Genomic DNA, 25,989 nt, shown 5'->3' on the forward strand with positions numbered 1-25,989 from the left:
AATTTTAAAGCTCTTGGTGTAAGAAAACTTTTCACCGGCTTAGTTTTTCGAAATAAGAAAATTTTGTTTTTTCTCCATAGAGTTAACATAGGGATGGCGGTCATTTTGAATTTTAAATATTGGTAAATCTTTGGTTACTTCTTTCTCTGGTACCAAAATTTGCACAATAACCCCCAACCCCCGATTTTTACTATTGATTTTGAAAGAGAATTGTTGAAAGATTCATCAAGGAAAGTTTGAGCAAAAGTTTAAGTCTTTCACTTTCGGGGGGCATACTACCTCAGACAGGAACACAGATTAACCAATTTGTAAACAGGGCGTTCATACGTGTAAAATTGTGCCATTCCGAAATATTTCTGACGCAATTAAAATTTGGTTGACAATTGGAACACCGCCGACACCTGGGAACCCCTTAGGCCAGAAAGGCCACGTTCGCCCACTAAGAAGCTGCATGTGGACACCTTGTTTCATAAACAGCTTTGTTGAATGCCTGCGGGGAAGGCCGAAAGTCAGCAATCGCAACATCATTCTGAGAATTTTTCTTAAATGTCAGACATTTCGGCAATTATAAGAAAATAAATTTGTTAACCGATTTATTAGAATCGAACCTCACTATAATGATATCATTACACATCTTAATTTTGTAGGCGACTGCTTCAAGTTTGGGTTCTCCTTTACCCTAGAAGATGACCATGGAATTTTGTACAACAGGACAACAAATATTATTGCTCTTAAATCCAATAATTTACTTTATGTCCACATATACACAAATACAGGCCCAAACAAACATTTTAACTGTTGCCTAATAGATCGTTTGGTTGATACGAAAATAGTACGTATGTATGTATGTAGGTGGGCAGGTAGGCTTGGTATATAGGTAGGCTATACAAAAAGTCTGAAGTCTATTGTCAGTGGTCGGATGGCGAAAGCTAGATGTCTGGTAACTGCACTTCAGAAATGTTTGACATTGTTTTATTTTCAGTGGCGACACCTCACTTTCTCGCTTACCAAACCCCATTGGCAATTCTAGTCCCTTCGAACGTTAGGGTTATTAAAGGTGTCCCCGCTTTCCGGCATTAAACAAAATCAAAATAGCAACGATGTAGTGGAGAAATGTTGGGTGAATTCTTCCTCTAGCACCACATTTTGCACGGTGACCTTTGTTTTTTTATTTTTTATTTATTTCGAATAGGAATGCTTTAAAATTTCCTAGAGAAAAGTTTGAAAAAAAATTTAAATCTTTCAATTTTATGGCGCGTAATACCTTAAAGTTCATTCGTTTTTCATGGCATTCCACATCGCTCACGATAAACAATGGGTGTGGTAGTTTAGCCTTAGCTACCGTATACACGCAATCGACAAAGTGATACAGTGATGTTCAATTAGATATATCTATGATTAACCTTGGGGAAGTATAATATGTAAAAAGTTTTACATATTAACTAGGTATACAGTATAATGTTTGTAATGGTACGATGTGACACCACCAGCCCATGGCACCCAATGTTTTAGCTCTGCATAATACGCCACTAACTTTTATCTTGACTTTGTATAACCTGTTATGTTTCGCCTTCTTTGTGCAATTTTGAACGCATTTATGCAGTATGTAGTTCATCGCTCGGCTTAATTACCGTAAAAGAACTGTCTGTTAAACTTTCTATAGTAGGGCTCAATGTGATTTTACCATACTATAAAATCAACGAAGTAAAGACATTGTCAACTCCATCCTACAGGAAGTCTCGAAACATTGTAGTAAGAAACTCTGTTGTAAGAAACTTTATTGTAAGAAACTTCAAAGTCGTCATTTCGAAAATTAGTCTTGTAGATATTTTCAAAAACTTTACATGGGAAAACCAAAGCGACACAATCTCTTCCAACTCCTGCAAATGTTAGGTGGTCTGCGTCCATAGTTTGATCGACATGACTTGTCAGAGCTGTCGTCTTGGCGTCCAGATCCATCATCTGACGCAATTGCTTACTGTTGCGATATACAGACTGTCAGGAGTGTACTAGAGATAATTAAAAAACTCCTACTGTCAAGCTACCGTGTCAAAATAGTTTTATCCTACCGCTTAACTTAGCAGCAACGTTATGCCGACTCGAGAGAATTGATTGGTCACGCCTCCTCACTGAAGTTGGATGTTTCCAGAGCGCGGGCATGAGCTGGCGCCATTTTACTGGTCTTAAGTTTTATGTGTACCCGATCGCATGCAATGGCACGAAACAAGACGGCCATTCTGCGAGGTACTTAAAGTCCACAAAAAAGTGAAAATGGCGCCTTGGTGTCTCTAGTCAGCGGTTGAAGACCAGGTGCACTACTATTTGTTTTTGAAAACTTGCAAGGCTTTGGTTGTAGCAGTAACTGTAAATTATCTCACTTAGAAGACCTAAGGTTACGTCAGCTTTGCTCGTATCAGCTTTTTAACACATACAGAATGTAATCACTTGTAAACTTCAAAAGCGGTAAATAACTAGCAATGCTTGACACGACTGTTATAGAGTTACAGTAATGATATATGACAGAGGTGATTGAATATGCGTCTGTGTAACAGCACAGTGTTCTGTTATGTGACATGTCTCTTCAGTAAAAGAAGAGGGTTGGAAAGAGGTTTGAACGAAACACACACACAGACACAGTGATATGATTGGTGACGGAACAAAAACGCCCGAGCTTAAAAATGGTAGGTTTTTCTTCGATCTAATTTTTTTTGTCTCTCCTCTTGGACCGAATGTTTCTATGGCTGGTCTATCGGCGCAACCACAATCCTAGATCGAAATTTGCAGCTTACAAATATCGTGACCCTGATTTGTTTAATCCACAAAAACTCCTTGGGTTTTTGATACAAATTTATGAAGCGACGTCGTATTCACCATGAAAACTGGTGTAAAAATGTCTACATCTTTGACATGGATTTCATATCGATGTTAATTTGTGAATTATCGAGGATGAGCGAGAATTCGGTATCAATTTGTTGCATACTACATTCCTTTTTATATCTAAGTCATTCCTTTTTATATCTAAGTTGCGCTTATAATTCATCGTTTTGAAGGTCTGTGCGTTTTTCAACAACCCGAATCGCCGTTCTCTTCTGCTGGGAAGCACATCTATGACTAGAGGAGAACTCTAATTGAATTTTGAATCCAGAAAGCTGTTCCCAACAACTTTTTTTTGACAAAGTACGTTCTTGTGGTGTACAAGAAACAGTTGCTGAACCAAAGAAATGTCGCAAACGACATTATAGCACTTTCCTGGTTGTTCAATAAAGTCACTTGGAAGGGCAAGTGTGTATAGTGAGAGATGCAAGTTGGTTCTCAATTGTTATAGCGATTTTGCCCTTGCTGATGTACAAAAAAATAAACGTGCCGTTAACTATGCCTGGGCTTCGTTCTGTTTTGGAGGTTAAGGTAATATGCGTCTCGGAAGTGAAAGACTTAAACTTCTGCTCAAACTTTCCACAATGAAACTTTCAACCATTCGCTTACCAAAGCAATAATAAAAATCAGGGGTCATCTTGCAAAATTTGGTACTAGTGAGACGAGATTTCGTGATATTTGGAATTCAAAATGGCCGCCAGACCTGTGTTAACTCTATGGGAGGAAAATAAAATTTTCGATTTTTGAGTAAAAAAGTTTCCTTTCCTCAAGAGCTTTAAAATGAGCCCCTATACAAGTGGTGAATTAGAAGAGAATTTTGAAAATTTGAAAGCCCGGATTTCTGTCTCCGAGGCGCGTTCTACAACAATAGAGACAGTAATTCTGAAACTGTATGCAACGCGCGTCATTCATCAATATAGTTGTTGATTTGACCATGAATTTCAGAATACGTGATATTTTTATATTTTTGACTTCCTACTCTGAGGGACTTCCCAGTCATTTGGGTGAGGCGCTGTACCATGCAGTTACAGTGCTAGTCGTTGATTAATAAATGAAATTTTGCACTCGCTGTACATGTCTGCAGAGTCCGTCGTTACTCTGTAAACGACAAACATCGGTTTAAGCCAGCCCAACCATACGTTCGATTTGGATGTTCGCTTTGAATAAGACTTTTTAAAAATCAAAAAGTTTTTCGGTGGAAAGCAAAAAACGTAAAAGACGTTTTTATGATTTGAACAGAATAATCTCTGAATCTTTGGGAACTTTGTAATGACGTAATTTACATAGAAAGAAATAAGTGCCTGTATCCCCATCGCAATTAATCGTCCGGGATCACGTGATTTGAAATGCAAGTCGGATGAATATTGGCTGCGCATGCTATGCTTCACTACAAGTTGAAGAGAACTTGAAAATTACGGTATATTTGAAATTTTGAGAGATTTATTTAAGTCGGAAATACATTTCGTTTAATTCATTCAGGAGCGTCAAATGGTCCATTCACAGTGGGATAAAAAACCCTTTGTTCATCATAAACTTTTTATTAAGGTTTTATCATGCACTATACTGTTAGGCACCTGTCGAAGTCTTGTAAACCGTGGCGCTTCCTTTGATCATTTCCTGACCAAACCGTTTATGTGTTGTATAACTACTTTGATTCGGTCAGTGGATAATAACTTTCAAGTGATTAAGATTTGACCCAATACAAACAAAATTTAATGTGGTCCAGTCAGTCGGCTGGCCAAACTTTCACTGCATGGACGCTCGCGCCTCAAAATTGAAAAAAAATATAAACTGTGGTATTTTAAACAATACCCTTTCAAAACCAAGATTAAAAGTTAGGAGTCCCCACACAAAATTTGGTAGCAGAGACACAAATTACTCAATATTTCCAAACACTTGAAATTTAAAATGGCCGCCAACCACCATGTTAACTCTATGAGGAAAACATAAATTTTCGATTTTCACAAAAATAAGTCGTTGAAAACCTTACTTACTCTATGAGCTTCAAAATGAGCCCCCACAAGTGGTAGACCAAAAGGGTATTGTAAAAGTTTCGACTCTGAATATCTGTCCCCGAGGCTCATTCTACTATGTGTGTACAGATTAATGTTTCTGTGTTTTTTATTTGTAATATTAGCCGTTGCATTCCAATTGCTCTCAGGCGAGGCCTAACTTTTCTGTTAGAACAATGAAGTACTTTCAAATCGACCTCGTGGCTGAAAGACTGAGAGAGCTTTAATTTTTGACGAGAATTGATAGCAGAGTTTGCTTTCATTGGCTTAGTATTAACATTTGTCGTATAATACTGCGAAAACTGCGTACATTTCGTCGACAGCTGTGGTTGGTATTACCATTGGAAGGCGAATGGAGGGCAACCAGGCCGGGCTTACTCGTACTTGCAGTCTGGCGTAATGTTTCAGTAACAAATTACGAGTATTTTTAGTGGTGACATGGAGTGCCCCCGAGAATGCCTAAGTGGCGGCCACCACTGGCCATGTTTTGTATAAATCATGACTGGTAAGCAAACAGCAAGCAACCGCTTTGTTGAGGTCGAGCGGCTATGAATCATACCCCTGGTGTCAACAAGTAACCTCGTCATGATCAGAAAACAGCAATAATCTTAAAACAGGTCGAAATGTCATGCGAAAAAAATGTCCCAAATGATTGTCTCGTAAATCAACGCCTTGCAACCCTACGATTACCGTATATCCATCCTCCAATCTCTTGTAACCGACATCTCCCGTCCCCTCCCCGGGGACTATTTCTACGCCCCCTCCCTTTGTGGAAATTGACGGAAACGGTGTGTTAAAATACGAATCTAAAAAAATAAGTTGACAAGTAAATTGAGTAGGTTTCAATTAGTTTGAAGGACTTATAAGAATTCTCTAACTCACTCAGTGGTACTGTTAGACCGAAGTTGTTGTGTCGTTGCATTCAAATAAACACCTGTAGACGTGTCATTGAAAAAGCAGGTGGACGACTGCAACCTAAAATCGTGTTGTCGTGTGTCTTCTGATAGCAAAGGTAGGCGTTACAAACTGATAAAATTACCTGACCTTTTCCGGATTGTGTTTTTTCATATCAATTACACATTCTGAAATGATATTGGGTTTATTTTTAGATACATCCCAGTATGATCAAACGCACAGCTAACGCCTACGTTTAAAATTGATTTTTCCCCATTTTTAGGACTACACAATTATATCTTGACAGAGGGTTGGCCTGTCCATCTAACAGTTTTATCATGCATTGCCGTATTCCAAATTTACATATTCATGTTACTGAGAGCGCGCTGTGATTAGTTATCGCGGAATCAAACAGTGTAGCGAGTTTGGGTATAGTCACTCCACCCACTATCTTAACACCTCAACCCTTGTAGTTTAATACACTTTTACGATCATCGTTGTTTAATCTGACCACCGTCCCTCCACCCACAGAGGGACGATGATCTGACCTACCATATGTAGGGAAAACCCGGATGGTAGAGTTAGGGCTTTAACTTACATCGAATCATATGAACTTGTACACGCAGGAAAAGAATAGTGTTTGATTTCGGCTTTGGTTGAAATTGACGAGGAGTTTGAGATGCAGTATTCTTGTGACGGTTTGAATCGGAGGACTCGTGTCGCGTGGACAACAGCTGTCTCCTCTGGCTTTGATGCAAGGCTCGGTCAAGGTTCATACTTCTTAACCGTGTGTCAGACTTCTACTTCAAATGAACATTGTAGATAGCCAGAGGCATAAAGTCAGATAGGACCAGTTATGGTCATATGGCCCACCCACAGACAGCAACTGACTCAACAGAAATGAATTATTTCGAGATCGGAAACCTCGTCAGTTGTCGTTTAACCGATAAACCGATTAATCAATTTATCGTAACTTTGATCGATACAGTCGTGTCCTGTCTGGTCGGATGATTTTAACGTCTCCTGTAACCGTCGGTTTAATTAATCTTATCACACTAAAGTCAGTAGAATAACATGTTAAAATTCAAAAGTTCTTGTTACTTTGCAAACAGGCTGTGTGTAAAACACCTTTTATTTACATCCAATATTCTCAGCAAGAAAGTAATTTTAGCGTCCTGGGGAAGATAAGCATCTTTACTGAAGCTTACCTGGCTACCATCGTCAAGTACTATGTTTAATAAAATAAAATAATAAAAGCAAAATGATAGAAAATTATCTGTGACGAAGTTCGAGGGCCGCAAGACATTGCCCTTAACTTGACCAGATACACATCTGTGCATTTAGTATATTGCGTGGTGAGAACACTGTTTACTTTAAACACATAATGTTCAACCTGCTGGAAGCATAAAATCTGAGTCTAACTCCCGTAAGGATTTTTTGGCCATCTCTAAGTGGTCATTCATTGAATTCCACAAGTCATACACACACCCCCGTGCATTTCTTCATTGTGAGTAGACATCGTACAAACACAGTGCGTCTTTCCACTCGCTTGGGTCTCTTTTTTACATCCATCGGCAGTGGTACAAATGGAGCTCGACAGGGCCTGCCAACGACACCATTTAAGTTTACCAAAGTCAATATAAAAATGCAAGAAGCGTATGAAAACAGTTTAAGTCAATTTAATCTTGTTGAATCTACAGTCAAGGCCAATATTGTGTGAAGATTAGGGAATAAACTATTGATTTATTGTCCATAGCGTCCACAATGCTGTTTAAAAAACAAGCAATGAATACAAGCGATGTAAGTACACTGTTTGGCCAAACTATATACAGAACAAGATAATACATGCCGGTTTTCGAAGATAGGTTCAGAAACAATCTCGACCACGTGATCGTTACTCTTTCCACCTTTCGTTTTTCAAGCTTGGTTGCTCTGTCCCCGCTGTGCGATGTGAACCACTCGAACGAGAAATGTATGTTGACATACCGTGCTTGCACGAGACCCAGTGTTTTGCTGCACTTGACAGTAGTTCAAATACACTCTCAAAGTCATCAGAGATTGACGCCACACCACTAGCGCCGCCAATAAAGCCCGACATCGGTAATTGCTTATGGATAACTAACAATGACTTTACCGAAGAGGCAGGCTGTTCATGTGTCAAACTTTGTAATATCATTGTGCCAAGACTGTGTGTGGAGCACTTCACGCCCAAAGACATTATCATGCCCTAAAGAGGTGGTCGCCATGAGTCTTAAAACTGACACGTCCTTGCTTTAGGGTGGCTATGACTTTGGACTTCAACTTCTGTGTATCCAAGAGCTTTTGTATGGACCTGTCACTGCCGAAACACTATCATCTTGAAAAAGTTGTATACAGTGTAATATATTGAACGCTATCACGCATCTCGAACGACCATAGGCGATTAAGATCAAGGTCATCTCTTTCTGTCTGTTAATGACTTTGTAATGTCCACATTTACATGAATAAGATTGATCCTTGGGGGGGGAGAGAGAGAGGAGAGAGAGAGAGAAGAGAGAGAGAGAGGAGAGAGAGAGAGAGAGAGAGGAGAGAGAGAGAGAGAGAGAGAGGAGAGAGAGAGAGGAGAGAGGGAGAGAGAGAGAGAGAGAGAGAGAGAGAGAGAGAGAGAGAGAGAGAGAGAGAGAGAGAGGGAGAGGGAGAGAGACAGGGACAGACAGACAGACAGACAGACAGAGACAGAGACAGACAGACAGACAGACAGCGACAGACAGTCAGAGACACACAGAGAGACAGAGAAAGAGACAACGAGAGACACACAGACAAAGACTAAGACTACAAGTACGTGTAAGTGGAACGACACAATGATAGACCGAGAACGACACGTATGGCAACTCATAGCAAGGAGTATTGACTATTCGGAAGAGAAAGGGAGTAAAATGAAGCTTCAGGCAGCGGCGGGTAAATGTTGATAAATATAAGGAGAAGACTAGTATTAATTTATGAACGGAAGGAATGGATGTTTGGTAAAGTTGAGGATGCCAGCGGAACTCCAGTCAGTGTATTTTAGCACTATATCATAGAAGTCTGTGTGCTACCTCCGTGGTATGAGCAATGGGACTAAAACTCTAGCCATACTTAGTTTCCTCCGCCACTAGGTGTCAGAGATCAAATAAACTTTAAAACTGAAGCAGATATGGTATAAACAGAGAAAGGGCGCCATTTTCAGGCAAAGGGGCAGTTACGTGCAGGTGACTAAAGTTGAGACGATAAAAATCTTCAGTCGGCGCAAACTGTAAAACACACTGATACCTTCTCATTGTAGCGACAAGCTATCAGATGTAACCTTTAATTGTTATTAAGTTTTTACAATTTATCATTCCAATCCTGGCTTAATCCTGACACGGCTTGCCGAATGAGAAAAAAAATTGGAACCCGAGATTCTCGAGATATGATTTACTGGCGTGACCATACATCCGTTGCTATGAAGAGAAGTTTTCATTCCCTTGTCCCCAACAAAGTACGTTAGTTTAGTCTGTCTGAAAAAAACTTCAATGAGGAACATCCTACCCACCATCCTCGTAATTGTAAGTTCGGATCGTCTCCGTCTCACCAGATGCACGACAATAAGTTTTTATCATTTTACCTATTTGGTGTCGACGTCCCTCCCCAGCAACCTCTCTCATGCATTACAGTTGGACCAGGTGATGACAACATATATATTAATTTCTAAAACGTTTAAAGGTTTTTTGTTGATATTAAAATAAACCGATGGGGGCGTTGCATGAAAGGTTAATTTTCTTGTATATCCCGCGATTATTATCTTCAGTTGCAATTATGGCACTATTATACTCAGAGGCGCGCCAAAGTTGCCGAGCACAGTTAAGCTACCAAATATTTCTGGCCGTCATCCACTCAACAATTTTACGAGTATGTCTCATGATTATCTCCTGTATCGACGCTACAGTGTTTGTTCCAATTTGGGTCCATTCTCTGGTAGCAATGATTTTCTGCAAGTACTTAAAGTACAATGATGACAATGGTGCACTCATACACCTCATGTGAAATACGTATACCGAACTTTACTGTCCAACAAAGTGCCCATTTGGATTGTTTTAATTGCGAATTCAATCCTCCATTACTACCACCACCACTACCACCACAAATAAAACACGGTTGCAGTATCGGTAACATTATCAATAAGCATCACGGAAACAATCCACGATGTTAGCGCGAGCGTCTACCGCAACCGTGGAACAATGATCCCGGCGACGTTTAACGTGAAACCGGAGCCAGTTTACTCTTATCAAGTACTGTTGATCTAACAGAAAAGAACACAGACCTGGTATCATTGCCTTCCCCCAGATTTTCCCGCCAAAACGAACGCTACAAATGTTTTGTTAAAGCGATTGCAATTTGGTCCATCATTTCAATGAAGCTCATTATTAGGCTACTTCCGATATTATATTCACAAATCAGAATACATACTTGAAGTAAATTCGGCAAAAGTGAATCATATATGAGCCGCATGAGGCGGGAAAGCGCCGGTAATGAAGGGGGCGAATATTAGTGCACTTGAGTGTAATTTTGAACACATAAAATTGTGCTCTAAAACATATATTTACGTATAGTCTTCCGTTCACACTCTGTAAACGCGATTTCATTCATACCCAAGCCAGAGAATGAAGTCTAAAATCACTGGGTAGTCATAGCAACCAAACGCCACATCATTGGTAAAAGTTCGTAATGGGGACTCGCTTTGATTAATTTGTGAATTAGATAACTTATGACTATGTTACCTTGGTAACTAATGCATTACAAATCCTAAAAACGGATAAGCATGTGGTTGAATGTTTGCTTGAATGTGCAAGCTTAAGATTTATTTCAACTTTCACAATGATGGAAATGACTGTTTGTTTTCGTATGAGGTTTTCTCTATCCTGCAATCCGCCCTCCATCAGTGGACGTGAATGGCAGAGGAACAGGAAAGATACTCCTGGCTGAGTGACAAGCAAGTCAACGAACAAAATGCGACTTCTGTAGTTTCTCATTCACCTTTAGAGACTTCTCCATCAATGGGAGATGTCGTATGCAGAGATATCTCATCTATTAATCATGCACTGCTTTTTGTCCTGTCAAGTATATAGTAATTTACAGGTATAGTGCAATGTTCGAAGGGTATACACACTGTCTCCGACATAAGGGCACACTCTTTCACCCTCCCTTCCTCCCTCCCCACTGTCCCCGCCTCAGATCAACACCCTCTCTCTCTCTCTCTCTCTCTCTCTCTCTCTCTCTCTCTCTCTCTCTCTCTCTCTCTCTCTCTCTCTCTCTCATGGTGTTGAGTCGGTGACTTGAAGATAGCACGAGATACGAATCACGAGAGCTCTGAGTTTCTAACCAATACAAATACTTAATGGTCATCTCATACGGTCATAGGTCATGATACTTCAAGTTCACAGCGACGTTGACAGAATGTCAAACATCCATTGACTGCATGGTGGGGCTCTCAAATGTGTTGATATTAGTGAAGACGCTTTGAGAAGGATTAGTCCGTAATCTTAATTTGAAACCAACACATTGAGTAAGCATGCGACATGTACAGGCAGAGACCCTTTTACGGGCAAATATTTAGCTACTTTTTTCCCTGAGCTTTCACTCTGAAAGGGAAATTGTTTATTTTGTTACGCATGCATTGTTTGTCGTTAAATTGCACCGACACACATCTGCAGAAAAAAGAGATTTGAACAGTTGTTCAATTCCATTTCATTGTCTGATTGGGTGTACTAATAAGAGCCTCAGTTCTGCCTTGCGTCAGACTGGAACCAAATTACATGCGTTTCATTTTCTCCTGGACTCCCGACCAGATTCACTGTTTCCCCTCGACGTTATTTCGACAGTAGGACGCACAGGCTTATGCTGAGTTTACACGATAGTCAGTAGAGCAGACATCTTGGTAAGCCGCGGCGCATGTATAGGTACGTGTACCACTGTCATATTCTGATGTATTGGACACCGTATCTCAGATCTTTTACACTTCTCGTTACATCAGCGTGGATGGAGAAGCTTATGACAATTCCTACCTTTTCGGTTATAATCTGCTTCATCGACGGTGAAAAAGATATCTCACCAATGTAATTTCAAATAATATGAATCAATCAAATGAAAATATGAGCAAGGCCGCAGTAAAATCACTCTAGCGTATTTCGAAGAAATGGAAGCGTTTTAAATTTCACCATCGCTGTTTTGACCATGACATATCTGTGTGCATATTGGCTTGATGGTTCTATGTACAACCTAAATATTTTCGTTATCTAAAATGCATTCACAATGCTGAATCCAAAGAAGAAAAATTCACGCTCAGTTGCATTCAAAATGCTAACACGGTGTGTAATGTGGTGTTTAATAGGAGTAAAGGGTGATAAGCGAGTGGATTAGCCTCTGACACTAAATAGCTACATAGCAAAATTTTCCCTAGCCCGTCAATTATGTCGGTTAATTCCGAAGGTAAATTTAGATCCCGAGTCAAGGAGACCTGGTGTTAAGACTCTTAAGTCTTTAAGAAGTTGAAGAACACAAGTACTTTAAATAGTTTGCGAGGGAGAGCTCACTAGAATTCGCCAGAAATGTCGGAGATTGATTCTGAATATATATTTTCAGTGGTTGTGTCTCGGTTGTTGTCAGAGACTGCGCAAGGCAAGTACACAACAACTCTCAGGTAGGACTCCTAAGATTCCTTACAAATGGTTTCAATATGTACTTTATTTCTCTCGTTACTAATCTTCACAACGAGAGAACGTTAGGGCCAATAGATGTTCACGACGGTTACCGTTTATTCATTTAAGATTTTTTTGTGTGTGACATAGTGGTTCAGTCTGGTTTTATTGAAAAGTTGGACTCCGCTTTGTGGATTAAGCATGGTTACTGGGCAAATATTTGTTATATCACCAGCTACCAAATTTTGGACCTCGAATTTTTATCCTGATTTTGCTCTTCGGCTTGCAATTCTTGTATGGAAGGTTTGACTAGAAGACCAAAATAATTTACTGAAATACTTATCCAGTGCGATTTAAAAATAAACAGATCTTGGCTTTAACTAGAGTGTTTTCAACAATTTAACAATTCCCCCCCCCCCCCGAAAAAGAGATTGTCAAAATCAGCATGGTTTAATATTATGTGAAGAAGTGGGCGCGTACTATATCAGACGATGGATTGCTCTCTGCATCAAAATGTATGTTGAAGGATCCGAAACAAATATACTCGTGGTCAAACTGTGGACTTTGCTTTTTATTGGCATAGAAAATGACGCGACATTCGGATCCAAAATGGCCGCCGAAGGGGACGACCCACAGCAGAAATAATTCAACACGATACCCTGTTGAATATAATCTTTTCACATTATTGATTTTCGTCCTGATACTGGCTACAACAACATTACACTTCTATCGTGTATAGGCAGGTGTTTCAGTCCGATTAAATGTAGCATCATTCATTTGTCTATGTTCAAGTAACAATTCATACACTGTTGGTGAAAAGTATCTACGTATGCCCTGCAGTTTCAAGTAACTGTTATTCCTTATCATTGCGAAGGTAGCAGATATTATTCCAGTCTACAAGAACCTGAGGGCTTACAAACATACAAGCCCTTCACCATGTCATTCAGCGCTAGAGGGCTTGAGGCAGAAATACCAGAGAATCTTCGCGTTTAGGCTAAAATATCAACCTCGTTCTTTAATCTCAGTAGGCTCACTCCTGACGACCGTTTCGGCCGCTGAGTCGTCGACCCCGGGCGTTACATTCTGAAATCGACAAACATACATATTGCACTTCATTGAAATTTAGTTACAATATGTCTGTGTTTATGTAAGTACTCTAAAAATTTAGCTATTTCTGTATGGATCATGTAAAAGGGGCGTCGACTTGTAGGTGTAGTTCGGTGCACCTTTTGGTTAGAAAGGTCTTCTCCTTGCTGTTCTACAAGGGTAGTTTTATCAACAAAAAGGTATGTACCCCAATCGGTGTCTGATAAAGTTCACTCTACGATTCAAAATTATCACAGGTACGTGCCCTTTGCCCGTAACGAGAAAAAACTGTCAAAAATACCAGCGAAACAAGGTTTTGAAAGTCGCGTTCCGTGGAGTACCCGCGGATCATTACGACAGCATGGAGCAAGGTTCATCGTAGTGGTCGAAAGACAACACATCACCCTGCAAGTTCGAAAAATGTGCTCGGATTAAAAACACTGGTGAATCATGCATTCGACTTACAAAAATGTTCCGCGGAAAAATATGTGTAGCACTTTGACACTGTGCCAAACACTAGATGGAAAAGGCAGATAGTAGGGCTTTGCAGACTACAAATTATGGTGCTCCGTGTTAGTCATGCTCAGCCGTTGTTATGGAGTTATTCACACAAATGGAACTAGATGTGTCCCTTTTAACACGTCAACCTTTCCACAAACTTCTTCAGCCCGCCGTAAATCACCTTTGTACTCAAAACTTGTAGTTGAAGTCGGTCGCTTTTTGTAAATTTCAAAAACACTCCACTGATGTTTTATTACTTTCTTTCTGTGTTGGATTCAGACATTCCCTGTCATACTTTCCGTAAATGGAGCGGTTTTCCGCTCCATTGTCTATGGAATATCTCTAATAACCACGTTTGCATTTGATGTTTATCTGACGAGTTGCTATGCATAGGTGACGTTGTGTTATTTGTACATGGTCGCTTAGTCAGCCATTAGACAAGTATTCTGAGCGATTACAATGTTGTCTACCAGATGATATCAAACCAGAACATATATGTTGAACATAGCTGACAGGCGGAGAGACAAAACACATGCAATGCTTTGACAAATCATCTACCTTAGAAAGCGTGTCAGTATTCAAATGTATTATGATCTATGCTAAAATTGTTAATACAAGGTTGATGACGTTGTAGAAAATGCACAGAAATCATGTTTTCGAATATAACAAGGCCGGTGGTCTTCAAAAGTGCTAAAGGGTCTGATACGTGTCCAAGTCAAAATCAACCTATTTATAGTCCAAAGCACCTTATATCGAATTTATGAGAATTGCTATTACCCAGTAAACCGTAAGGCCATGCCCTCAAGCGCTGTAACGCGTATCGAAGTATCTATACAAAAATTACATCTGCCTCTGTGGCTGTCTGGTCATAGATGTGGACATGGTGGTGCGAGTTGTGAGCAAATGCAGGCTAAAGCAAACATTGGGCTAGTATTCGTTTATTTAAACGCGAACTCCTCAGAGAAATCTGTACTTCAATTTTTTTCCAGAAGTCATATGTAAAGGTTTCCCAGTTCAGCATGTACGTTTGAAACTTTAAGCGGCTCACATCACTTCTCATTTAACATTGTATGCCGTACCCACCCCATGACGAACGCCGATCATATATATATATATATATATATATATATATATATATATATATATATATATATATATATATATATATATATATATATATATATATATATATATATATATATATTCAAAAGCCGCCCCAGAACCTCTTCACACACGCCACTGTCCTTCCGTCGACGTGAGTGACTTGCGTTCCCCGTGCCGCATTATCGCTATTCGGCGCTCCTTGGTACCTGGTGGACGAGCGATAAGCCAGTATATATCCGATACTGTATCTCTAGCCTGCTACCCTTTGTAATTAACATGCCAAGGTTGCCAAGTCTGATAATTTTGCCCCCCTCAGGGTTTGTCCAGAAGTCATGCACAACAAACCTTGACAACTGACCATACAGTCGTCCGAATAAATATATCTTTTTAGAGTCCATTCCGGTCAGATGTATGTGCAACACATCCTGAAGGCGTTGGTCCTTTCCTTTCTGTAATGATCAAACTTTTTTCCATACTTTAAAAATAAGTATATACCAAAATTTGACAGAAGTGAAAAGATTAAACTTATGGCGACTTCCCATTCATAGACCGCATAAACCGCTATTACAGAGACCTTCAAAATTAATCATGTCAAAAACAATTCTCAGACTTCAGTTTAAAGTCATAAAACTTCCCAAAACAGTCAACCAAATACCGTGAGCTCGGGGCAAAATGCTATCAAGACCGAGAGATACAAGTACATGTTGTAATTAATCTCCCTGTTTAAAAGTCATGGAGTAATTGCTTTTGTGGGAAATCTGTTGATAGTATCATCGTAGGGACATGTGTTCAGTGTTATCACAGGACCATATCAAACAAGGCAGATACTTGCTGCGTCCTATTTGGCAAACACTTGACCACATCTTGCATGATGTAACTGGCGAGACTTACTGATTGGATATCTGCTACAAGCCCCCTTCTACAAGTTCATTAGAGGCAGTACCACTGTTGATTGCAAACATAGCAGTTTATGTAGCGGACAAGATAACGCACGCGGCATATTTGCGGTGGGACGCGATGAGAGAATTTTGATTGTTCACTGACTTTCAGACACGTCTGCCCAAGTGCGACCATTCACACGTTCATTCGCAGCGTGACGCCGCTTCTCATGGCCCGCGTGGTTTCCCCTCCTGGTTGGATAAAAATGTCTGGCAATTATCAGACATTATGGCTTCCTACTCTTAATCGAAATGATGCTTCATTCACTGTGTATTGCTTGATTTCATTAAATAGATGTGTTAACTATCTCCGTGTGATGACGTCAGCTGGCAGTCGGAGCTGTGCAAACATGCACAATCAACAGGTGGTTTTTTGAAGAGCGCCACCTAGTAACAATTGTAACTATCAGTTGTTTTTATTTTCAAAATCTTGGCGCACTGAAGGCTTTTCGCTTTGTTTTAAATTGGCAGTTCAACTGATTTTTAAACATTATAACAGCAATTTTATTTTCCAGCTCAAAACTTGAGCAACAACCAAATATTTCACTTGTAACGTTCAATTTTCTGAATGAGTACGTCTTCAGTGCGGTGCATAGCAACTCTCGCACGATGTACTAGTCAAATGCGATGTCGCCCTCAACGTTCACTTCACCGCGTTCTTCAATAACGTTTGCACATACATGTATACACAGTTCTTGGGGCAGATCTTTTGCTCACAGACAGAGGTGTATGTTCATATATGAAATGCAATACAGCTATGTAGCGAAGGAGCAATCCAACAGTAAAGGGTAACAAGATTATGTGGATGCCACTATGACTGTGAAGCGAATGGAATATTTGTCATATTGTTAAAATAATTTACAGAAACATAGTGGAAGAAAGATTACTAAGCCAACCAAAATCTTCCCTTGGTATGAAAACTCATCGACTGAGAGCTGCCCGGATGTGTTACTAATCAATTTCTGATGAGCCATGTTGTATTTCATGTATGTATGTTTCGCAAATTGCGCCTAATATTTGCAATTGTCCATTTGGAAATATATTTATCCCTGAAAAATGTACAGGCTATGAGACTGTTTCCTGTGTCTGCGATAATCAGCGTTGTACCAACGATTAATTATGGTCTTTCTCTTCCCAGATTGATACAGCAAAGGTTTTTGCTGTCTCCGGTTCAACAATAAACTCTCTAGTTTGGCAAACATGGGTACATCGAAATGACTTAAAAACTAATGTCCTTTGTGGATTTTAAAAGACTGGTATACAGTGAATTATTGAGTCTGCTTTATGGCTATGTCTCCCGTGGACAAACTTTTAGGCAGCTTATAGATGCTGTCTGATGTGTCTCGGTAGATAGATCACTGCATTTGTTGTATTCGTATGGAAACTATGACATGATACTGCCACTGAACAAAAGATTCTGGTACACCGATTTCATTAATCTACATGCCACTTTTAATTCAGTCGAGATTCAAAACAGCTCACTACATAGCAGTATTGTGTATGCAGTATGTCGTGAGACCTTTTTATTGCATTTGTGCGTTGTTGTCACGTGGTGATGCCCAGTATTTTGAAACTAGAAACGTTAATATATATTGTCTGAATAATTATTTGGAATGTTGGTGGTATGATGCTCTCTTGCCGGACCAACGTTAACATAAAAACGTGCAAATATATACATTACACCCAAAAATGAAGAAGAAATAATTTATTGTTTCCAATAACACTGCTTCTTGCAAGAGGGTATGTATTGGTTTGGAATTCTTATTTTTTCTTATTTTTCATACTACTATCCAAGCAAAATTGCTAAGTTTTGTGCCTGGAAGATGTCTTTCTCCGTAGTTTTCAGATCGGATTGGTCGGGTTTACCGGAAAGTCGTTTTTTTACACGGAATTTGTAATTTCTGATAGCGAATACAAAAGTAGGAAATGTGTTTTCGCTGTCATTTCTTCAATGATTAACTTTACGAAAATGGGAGCATATTGTTTGCATCGTACCTGCAAAACAAATCATCTTGTTTCATATGGCGTGCAGTGATAAAACTCTATGTCTGAGAGACATCACGAAATGAGGCTAGTAAGTCAGGTCAATATTGCCCCTGTATATGTACTGGTACCACCTCAGTTGGCACCAACATGAAAACCTAGTGATTGTTTTTTTTTATTCTTTACAATGTTCGTATCCGGATAGCTTCTTAGCCGGAATTGGAAGGCATAATTCAATTATAAGATGGGAATGTTTGTCTAGTTCTCTTTTGGTTTGGTAGGAGTAGAGTGCCGATATCAAAATTTGTTCACAGTTGATGGCAATGGCCTTAACTTTTAAAGTGTTTCTGTAGGCAAGCGTGCATGTGTTAGTGTGCATTGTTGATTCGCACTGACATACGCATGTGTTGATGTTTTGAATATGTGCACGTGCTTACATGTACTATGCTGTCCATGGCTGCCTTGATATCTTGTGTATCTGTGTTTAAAAAGCGCGTTGTGTTATTTGTCCTTGTCTCTTACATTACGACGACTTTTCCAAGGATGAGGACAGCGGACCTGGAATATAGCGGAGCGAAACGAATATTCACGTAAAACGTGGGATACGTCAAGTTCACATATCAGAACCACTTTATGGTCTAGTCTTATCTATCATCAGACTCAAAAATCCGACAAGAAGTTACTGCATGGATTTTTACAAATTATTTGACGGATGCTATTGTCAGGGCTAGGAATATCAGATAACAAGATTATATTATTTCATACGCCGTGTACTGTGCTATTTATAATCTCATAGTACTGTTAGGTCAAGCAATAGACCAATATGGCTATGTTTGTTTACACAATTTCCATCTAATAAGCGGGTTGTGTCCTTTCTTCGCACGGCAGTTTTTACCGAACTGTTTCCGCCAAGTAAATTGTCACCTTGTCCATTCATCATTCTTCTCTATGAACCATTGGAGTTTTCTACCTTTCCCCATGTTCAAACCATGCCCCCTTAACCTAATGCGCAGAAAAATTGAAAAACGATTTAGCAGGCTCACAAATGTCTAAACGTGCCCGTTATTTATACTTCTGTCAACTGTTCTGTCAAAGTTAATATCATGTATTTCACAATCTAACGTGGCTTACAGTTCTGTTACTGTTAATTTTAAGTATTTCAGAATCTGACCCTTTAACAAAGTAAAGGCAGTCCTTTGTTTTCTCTTGTTGATTTCATGATTCATTGACTTGTTCCGCCACAGAAATATGCAAATAAGCCTGCCTGAAAAAAAGATGCTCATTAATATTAGCCTATTGCGATCATAAAGTTGACGAACCACTGCATGTTCGAGTATGCCAGTGTACAGAAAAGAACGTCATCCAAAATGGTATGCGACAAACATCTAGTACAATACATGGAATAAAATAACTTTCCTATTCGTTCGTTTGTTGCTGCATGTATCGAGGTAATAGGCAAGAGCCCATGTGATTGGTTGGAAAACATTAAAATGATATAGAAGAATGACAGGGGTTTGTAGAAAATTGTGACCGAGCAGAAGTGAGTAAAGATAATGTGGCTGATAGCTTTGTGTGCTATTGCAAGCTGCACCGATATCAACAGCTACAGGGGACACTCGTGCTGGGGGCGTGCAGCTCTATATCGTGAGAACAGCACGTAGTCTCTTCGTTGTATGCATAAAACGGGTCACAGTTTCTAGTTCTTATCGGGAATTTTAATACGCCGATACTCTTGTCCATCCTCCAAAAATATCTTTCTAATTATACCAATATTTTATCATTTATAGGATCGACTAAAGTGTTAAGGTCATCAGCTGATTGGTAGAGGTCCGGTCTGCCTTTATTATGAATGTTGAGGACAACGTCTGACAGCCAATCAGAATCAACGGGGCCGACGGTGATAAATTGCCGACTGACTGTTTAATTTCGAGTCCTACGTTAAGTCTGGTGTCAACTGATACATGTAGCAGTCTCTTATCGACCGTAAACTGGCTGACAAGTCCACGGTTTTCACCTCCGAGCCTAGCAGCGACCTACCTGTGCCAGTCTGTACGCAGCTAGGGAGTTCTCTACCAGTCTGAGAGCCGCTAAGCCGGGAGACTGCCCGTTCGTGTTTGTGTATTACGAAGTTATGAACTCGGGCTGAGTCCCAAAACACATACATCAGCCATGACGGAGTGCCTAACGAGTAAGCGGGGGTTCACGCTGCCGAAGATGCACGAACAGGAAGATATGTGGGACCAAGGCAGCTGTGACGATGAAAGCGATATTGACGAAATGGACGACTACGAGTCTGAGTACGAGGAAGAGACGACGACAGCGGACATCGGACCCAACGTCACGCAACAGCTGCTGTCGTTCGCGGAAATGGTGAACGGCGACATACAGAAATACTTCGGCCGCAAGGCCGACAGCGAAGACTCGTGTAATATATACGAAGACAGGTTTTCCATGGGGAAATCAGGCCGGGAGCTGTACTACGCCGATCTACTGAAAATTGCGCAAAACGGCGACCCAACACTTGACGAACTTCGTCCCAGGCAGTCCGGCTCCGATAAAAACAAGAAACGAACTGTAGTTGTAAACTCCAATCACGAAAACCACAAGGGCAAGGGCAAAAGTCTAGGGCCATTCAACGAACTCTTCGAATTTGCCATCGGCAAACATCTGGCTGAAAGAAAGACAATGAACTCGTACCACCACAAGAAAATCAAGAGACTTAAACTAGATCTTAAGAAACACGACAAGGTGATCCCCTGGCAGAATCGAAATCTACCGAAGAGTTTCTTCAAAGAGCCGAACTCGCCGGCTAAAAAGAATGGTATCATGCACCCGTCCTCGACGCCAGACTTCAGCGACCTCATAGCAATATACGACGATGACGACTTCAGTGGTAGCGGAGACTTGTCGTCAAGCGACCAAGAAATCAGCGTGGCCTCGGTCGAGTCCGTTCACGAGAACCACGTTTGACGACGCTAATCGGCAGCTCCCCTTTCTTGAGAAGAGGCCAGAGCAGAAATGAGCACCAACAAATATCACGAGTGTTTGACGTCTACGATGGCGAAAACATCAAGGCTGTTTCAGTACACTGTATCACAAGGCAGGTGCTAGGACACGAGTGTGGTGGCAAACGACACACAACTTGAGCACCGTTAACTTCCACTAATAGTTAGTGTTTGAAAAGAAAACATTGCAGGCCGCCTATATTTATACATAAACTTTATCTGCCTCTTTTCCTTGTTGACTTTAAACACACAAAACTGGAACGGGCGCTACTTGCAATTTTACGTTTCGAAGATGCGTCCTGTTCAGAACACTAAACCGCAACGATGACCGTGTTTGCTATCCGGAAAGGATACGTTTAACGATATTCTTTTGTCGTGAAGTACAATTTTAAGACTATTACTTCTTTTGATTACGTGTGATACTTTTATACAGTGAACTTGAGATAAGAAAACGTTGTCGTTAAAAGGCATTAGTTGGTTCGAGTTTCAAAGCGCACTTTTCGAAAAACAGTTACATGTAATAGTTGCTCACAAAGTCTTGGCCACATCATAAACTGGACAGATACTGGCGATTATGTACAGTGGCCTGCCTGTATTTTCCGGACAAGATTGTGTCCGAAAGAAACGTTAGACGGGAATGCACGTCTTTTCTCGGGCTGTTTTAAGAAAAATAATTCGAAATGCAGCCATTTCTACTTTTAATTGCGGTGTATAGATATATGGCACAAAAATCTCAATATGGTAGATTTTTTATACTTTTCATGTGACATGTGAGGGCACGTCGGCACCAGGTAGCAGAGACCCGAAGTCCCAAGCTAGTGTGGCCTTTGAGCTGGTATCTCGATAACAATCAACGTACCTGAATTTTCACTGAGAGAATTTCACTGATATATCGCAGACAACACTGTTCGTATGCTCTTAACACGTCCAAATCAAAACCCACGACGATGGTCCGACGTGGCCCTACGTGTAATCTCTCTGGGAGGTGAACGATTTCTCAAGCTACGTCCAACTATGCATTGTGTTGATAATAGTGTAATTTCAAGAGACACATTCAAAGATTTGGGACATGGAACTTCAATAGGAAGGAGTGAGATACGAAATATTGTGATATCCTTTGCTATTTTGCTGTTTAACTCTGTGTAAGGCACTATAGATAACATACCTCTTATTTAAGATATTTTGTCACAAGTTTTCGGGGACGATGATCGGACACTTACCGTTTTTTCTCTTTTGATGCAGTTGTAGTTGCGACAAATAATCTGCTCAAGGCTTCGCTGTTACCAAAAGTTTCCCGTCTTTTTTTTGGCCGTCCATGCTATGCTTACAATGTATGATGTCAGTGTTAGACATGCCAAATGCACAACAGCTTCAATTCTAATATTATGCATGAGCTCAACACAATTATGCAAGCAATCAAGTTTATAAAACTCTCGCCTTTTTGATTGTTGTTTGTACTTGATCAGTTTTGAATGTTCAATTAAGTGCATTGAGCTTGAGTAATTGAAAAGTTTTACTTGTTCTAGTACTGCCAACCACAAAATATGTCAATCAAGAAAAAAATGTCCTTACTTTTTCAGATTTTTTTGCATTTATTTTGGTGTGATTTCTACCAGTGGGAAAGGGACAAACCTGGGTTCCGTTTCACCCGAAAACCAAAGCAATATACAAGCACTATGATTCTGTCACGAAAAGTGACGGAACTTTGGTGGTGTTTGTTGGCGAGCGCTCTGTGTTTTTGGTAAGCGGGTAACACTCTTCGCACTCGCTGCAACGTACAATAGCATACCGTAATGAGGAATCGTGATTGCGTTTTAAGAGAAAACTTGGGAAAGAAGAAATTACTGACTCAACCTCTACATTTCCAATGACTGGTTTGGTTTTATTGTTCTCAATGGTTTAGTTGGAACTACACATTTTGCTTCAGGGGTGAAAGGTTATAGAAGTAATGTTCCTCAATACACAATTTTATAATAGTTGAATTGGTCGAAAGATAGACATGGATTTTAATTAGTTGTGTTACCGTGTAATTAGTTGTTTTGTATAAAAGCAGAACTTATGGTATTTATATTTGAGACGACCATACATTTGGAAATAATGGAAGGTCTTAGGTTGACGTGTCATTTGACGAGAATTGAGATTTTAACTCATGAACCATAACAGCAATACACAGAAGTCCCTTGTATATTTCTTCACTTTCATGTCTTAGCTGACAATAAATATTGCTTCAAGGTATTTCAAGAGTTCTCCCTGTGTTCATTTCTTCGATAGCATGTTGTATGTTAAATGAAAGTATCAAGGGATTCAATTGTGTCTTCTCTCCACTGAAACTGTCCTAGACCAGATTACGTCATTTTTTGAAACAGATATTTCCAAAAACGTGCCTTGTCCTGAAGTCTCTTTATATCGTCTTTTTCGTTTTAGTCAAATCTTATGCCACAATCAATGAGATTCTTATACGACACGTGTCATAAGCAACGCCGAAAACATACCATTTTGTTTCAAATATTCCCACTTAGTTTGGTCGAGTTGTGGCACTGACGTCATCCAGGGGGCCGGGTCAAAACTCTTCACCAAGGTGAGAGGTTACCATACCAGGCACTACAGTATCAACATATTGCATTTCGGTTCGATTTTGCAAAATTTCTGAAAGCAGGTCAAAACTGAATTCATTGAGAATTTAAGGCTATTTTGGCGGCAGTTTTATATTGACGTATATATACGTGCCGAAAAAGTAAGATACAATACCCTTATAGAAATATTTTGACATCAGTTCACCTTTAAAAAGGGGTACATTTTGTTTCCAAGGAGTTCTATACCCGCAATATGATTCTTTATTGGAGTGCACGCAAATATTCGACTGTCCCCTTTCAATCTTCAACGCTTTATGTGAATAACACGCGGGGTAGTTCTACACAAGAAGATGCTTCTAATACTTAAAGATAGTAGTAAATACTTGGGTCAAAGCATTATTCCGTCATCGGCAACTTCTTCTAGTTGCTCGTTCACAGAAGCGATTTTATTCCATTGGTGAGGGCTATGCTTAAACTGGCGTTTGCACTTTAAAAGATATTTTGTTATTTTCGATTTTCAGTGTTCTTTACTAAACTTATTCATCTGGTTTGAACGACTGGAAGCTAAAATCGGCCTAAAAGATGCACGAAGACTAGCGTTTACGTTCATAGAAGATTGGAAACACCAGTTGAAGTAAAATTCAAAGAAAGAGTAAGAGAAGCTTCGAGGTGAAAACAATGGTTCCATTCCTCCATTTTATGTGTACTGTATGTACTTTCATATTTTTGTAGGTATAAAGTATTTACATGTATGTATGTATGTATGTATGTATGTATGTATGTATGTATGTATGTATGTATGTATGTATGTATGTATGTATGTATGTATGTATGTATGTATGTATGTATGTATGTATGTATGTATGTATGTATGTATGTTGACGTGTCTGTGCGTGTATAACCCTCTGAGCGCCAAAGTAAATTTTTGTCACCTTTAGAAAATATACTCCAGTCAATGTTTTTAAGATTTTTGTCAAAATTTTGATGACAAACTGTAGCCAATGAAATGTGATGCCCATTTGGTCAAAAAATTATCAAAAAATTACAGAAAAATTCATAAGATTGGTAAAAATGTTGCTCTAAAATTTTGGTGGGAACAATAACAGCACTCAATACCCCACTGTACTGTGTGTACAAGCCTACACATTTGGATTCTTTTCACCCGACATTTTGTTATTGTTTGGACAGCTCACATTCCATATTGCCCTCAGTGCTCACGACTTCTTTTCATAGCTCGTCTGGGGTACCAAGTAGATATTAGAAACAAAAAAATGTCCAATTAAAGCGTCTAATGCAAAGGTGGACATTTTAAAATAAAGCGAAGAACTTTGCAGGTTTGATAGACACTTCCCGCCTGGAAACCACTGCAATGGTAACTAATGTATTGACTAATTTCGATCCTATGTCCAAAATATGTCTTTAACTTATTCGTACATTTCGAAATCTTCATATATAAAGTAACGCGTCTGTTATGGTGTATGAACGATAGGTGTGACCGGTTTCGAACCAGTGAATCAACCTGTGAGTTTGACATTAACTTCAATGAAAAGTATGAACATTTTAAAATGAGAGAGAGAGAGAGAGAGAGAGAGAGAGAGAGAGAGAGAGAGAGAGAGAGAGAGAGAGAGAGAGAGAGAGAGGAGAGAGAGAGAGAGAGAGAGAGAGAGAGAGAGAGAGAGAGAGAGCTCTATAGATATTGATGAGGACAACCGCTATGCTTTTGGACGACGGTCTCTGTTAGACAAGGTCTAGAGTCAGAATCGTCAAAATAGACACAAAATAAGAACAGGGACTAACTTCTCAGAACATTATTTTGTTTTGAGCATTATTGCTGGGTGGTGTGTAGAAGGCTGATTACAATTATATAAGCACTGTTGTTTCATCAGTTGGCGAATCTGTGAATGACACGAGCTCCAGTAAACATTCTCAGGCGACCAAGCTTGTGTTAAAAAAGGCTTATGTAGTGTTTGTCGGTGATCAAATGGTGTGTTAATCTCATTCTTCAATAGTTCATAATCGTTTGAGTGTAGAAATCACTCTGAGGCAAGTTAAAAAACTCAAAAAAACTAAGTCTATGGAATACATTATTCGTCAAATAATTTGTTGATGAACTTTAGTACGGAACTAAAAGAAGCTTTTTAACTTGATAGACATAAACTTGACAGATTGTCGTCAGTTTCATGTTTGAAAAGGTCAATCATACATGTACTTTTTGAAAAATAAAATTTTAAGGTTGCCAAGATTTTAGTTTTGTTTGTCAGCTTTATTTTCTGGTCTACAATGACCACATTGTATTCTCATTCCCTTTTAGAATCAGAAAAAGCCGC

General features: G+C 39.6%; 1 protein-coding gene across 5 annotated transcripts in view; it reads left to right on the plus strand.

The window, feature by feature from the left end:
* LOC139151151 (protein PERCC1-like) overlaps positions 1 to 23,324 on the plus strand; it is a 39,178-nt gene extending 15,854 nt beyond the window's left edge. For 3 of the 5 annotated variants that reach the window (XM_070723717.1, XM_070723718.1, XM_070723720.1), the window contains exon 2: positions 19,872 to 23,324. In XM_070723717.1, coding sequence (XP_070579818.1) covers positions 20,254 to 21,054 — 801 coding nt within the window. In that variant the 5' untranslated portion in view covers positions 19,872 to 20,253 and the 3' untranslated portion in view covers positions 21,055 to 23,324. Of the gene's footprint in view, positions 1 to 11,592; positions 11,735 to 12,269; positions 12,475 to 19,871 lie in introns of those variants that run through there. The other 2 variants (XR_011556351.1, XM_070723719.1) reach the window with 2 other exon arrangements.
* Positions 23,325 to 25,989: the final 2,665 nt, after the last annotated feature.

Source organism: Ptychodera flava, chromosome 15 (assembly GCF_041260155.1).
Source record: "Ptychodera flava strain L36383 chromosome 15, AS_Pfla_20210202, whole genome shotgun sequence".
Lineage (NCBI taxonomy): Eukaryota > Metazoa > Hemichordata > Enteropneusta > Ptychoderidae > Ptychodera > Ptychodera flava.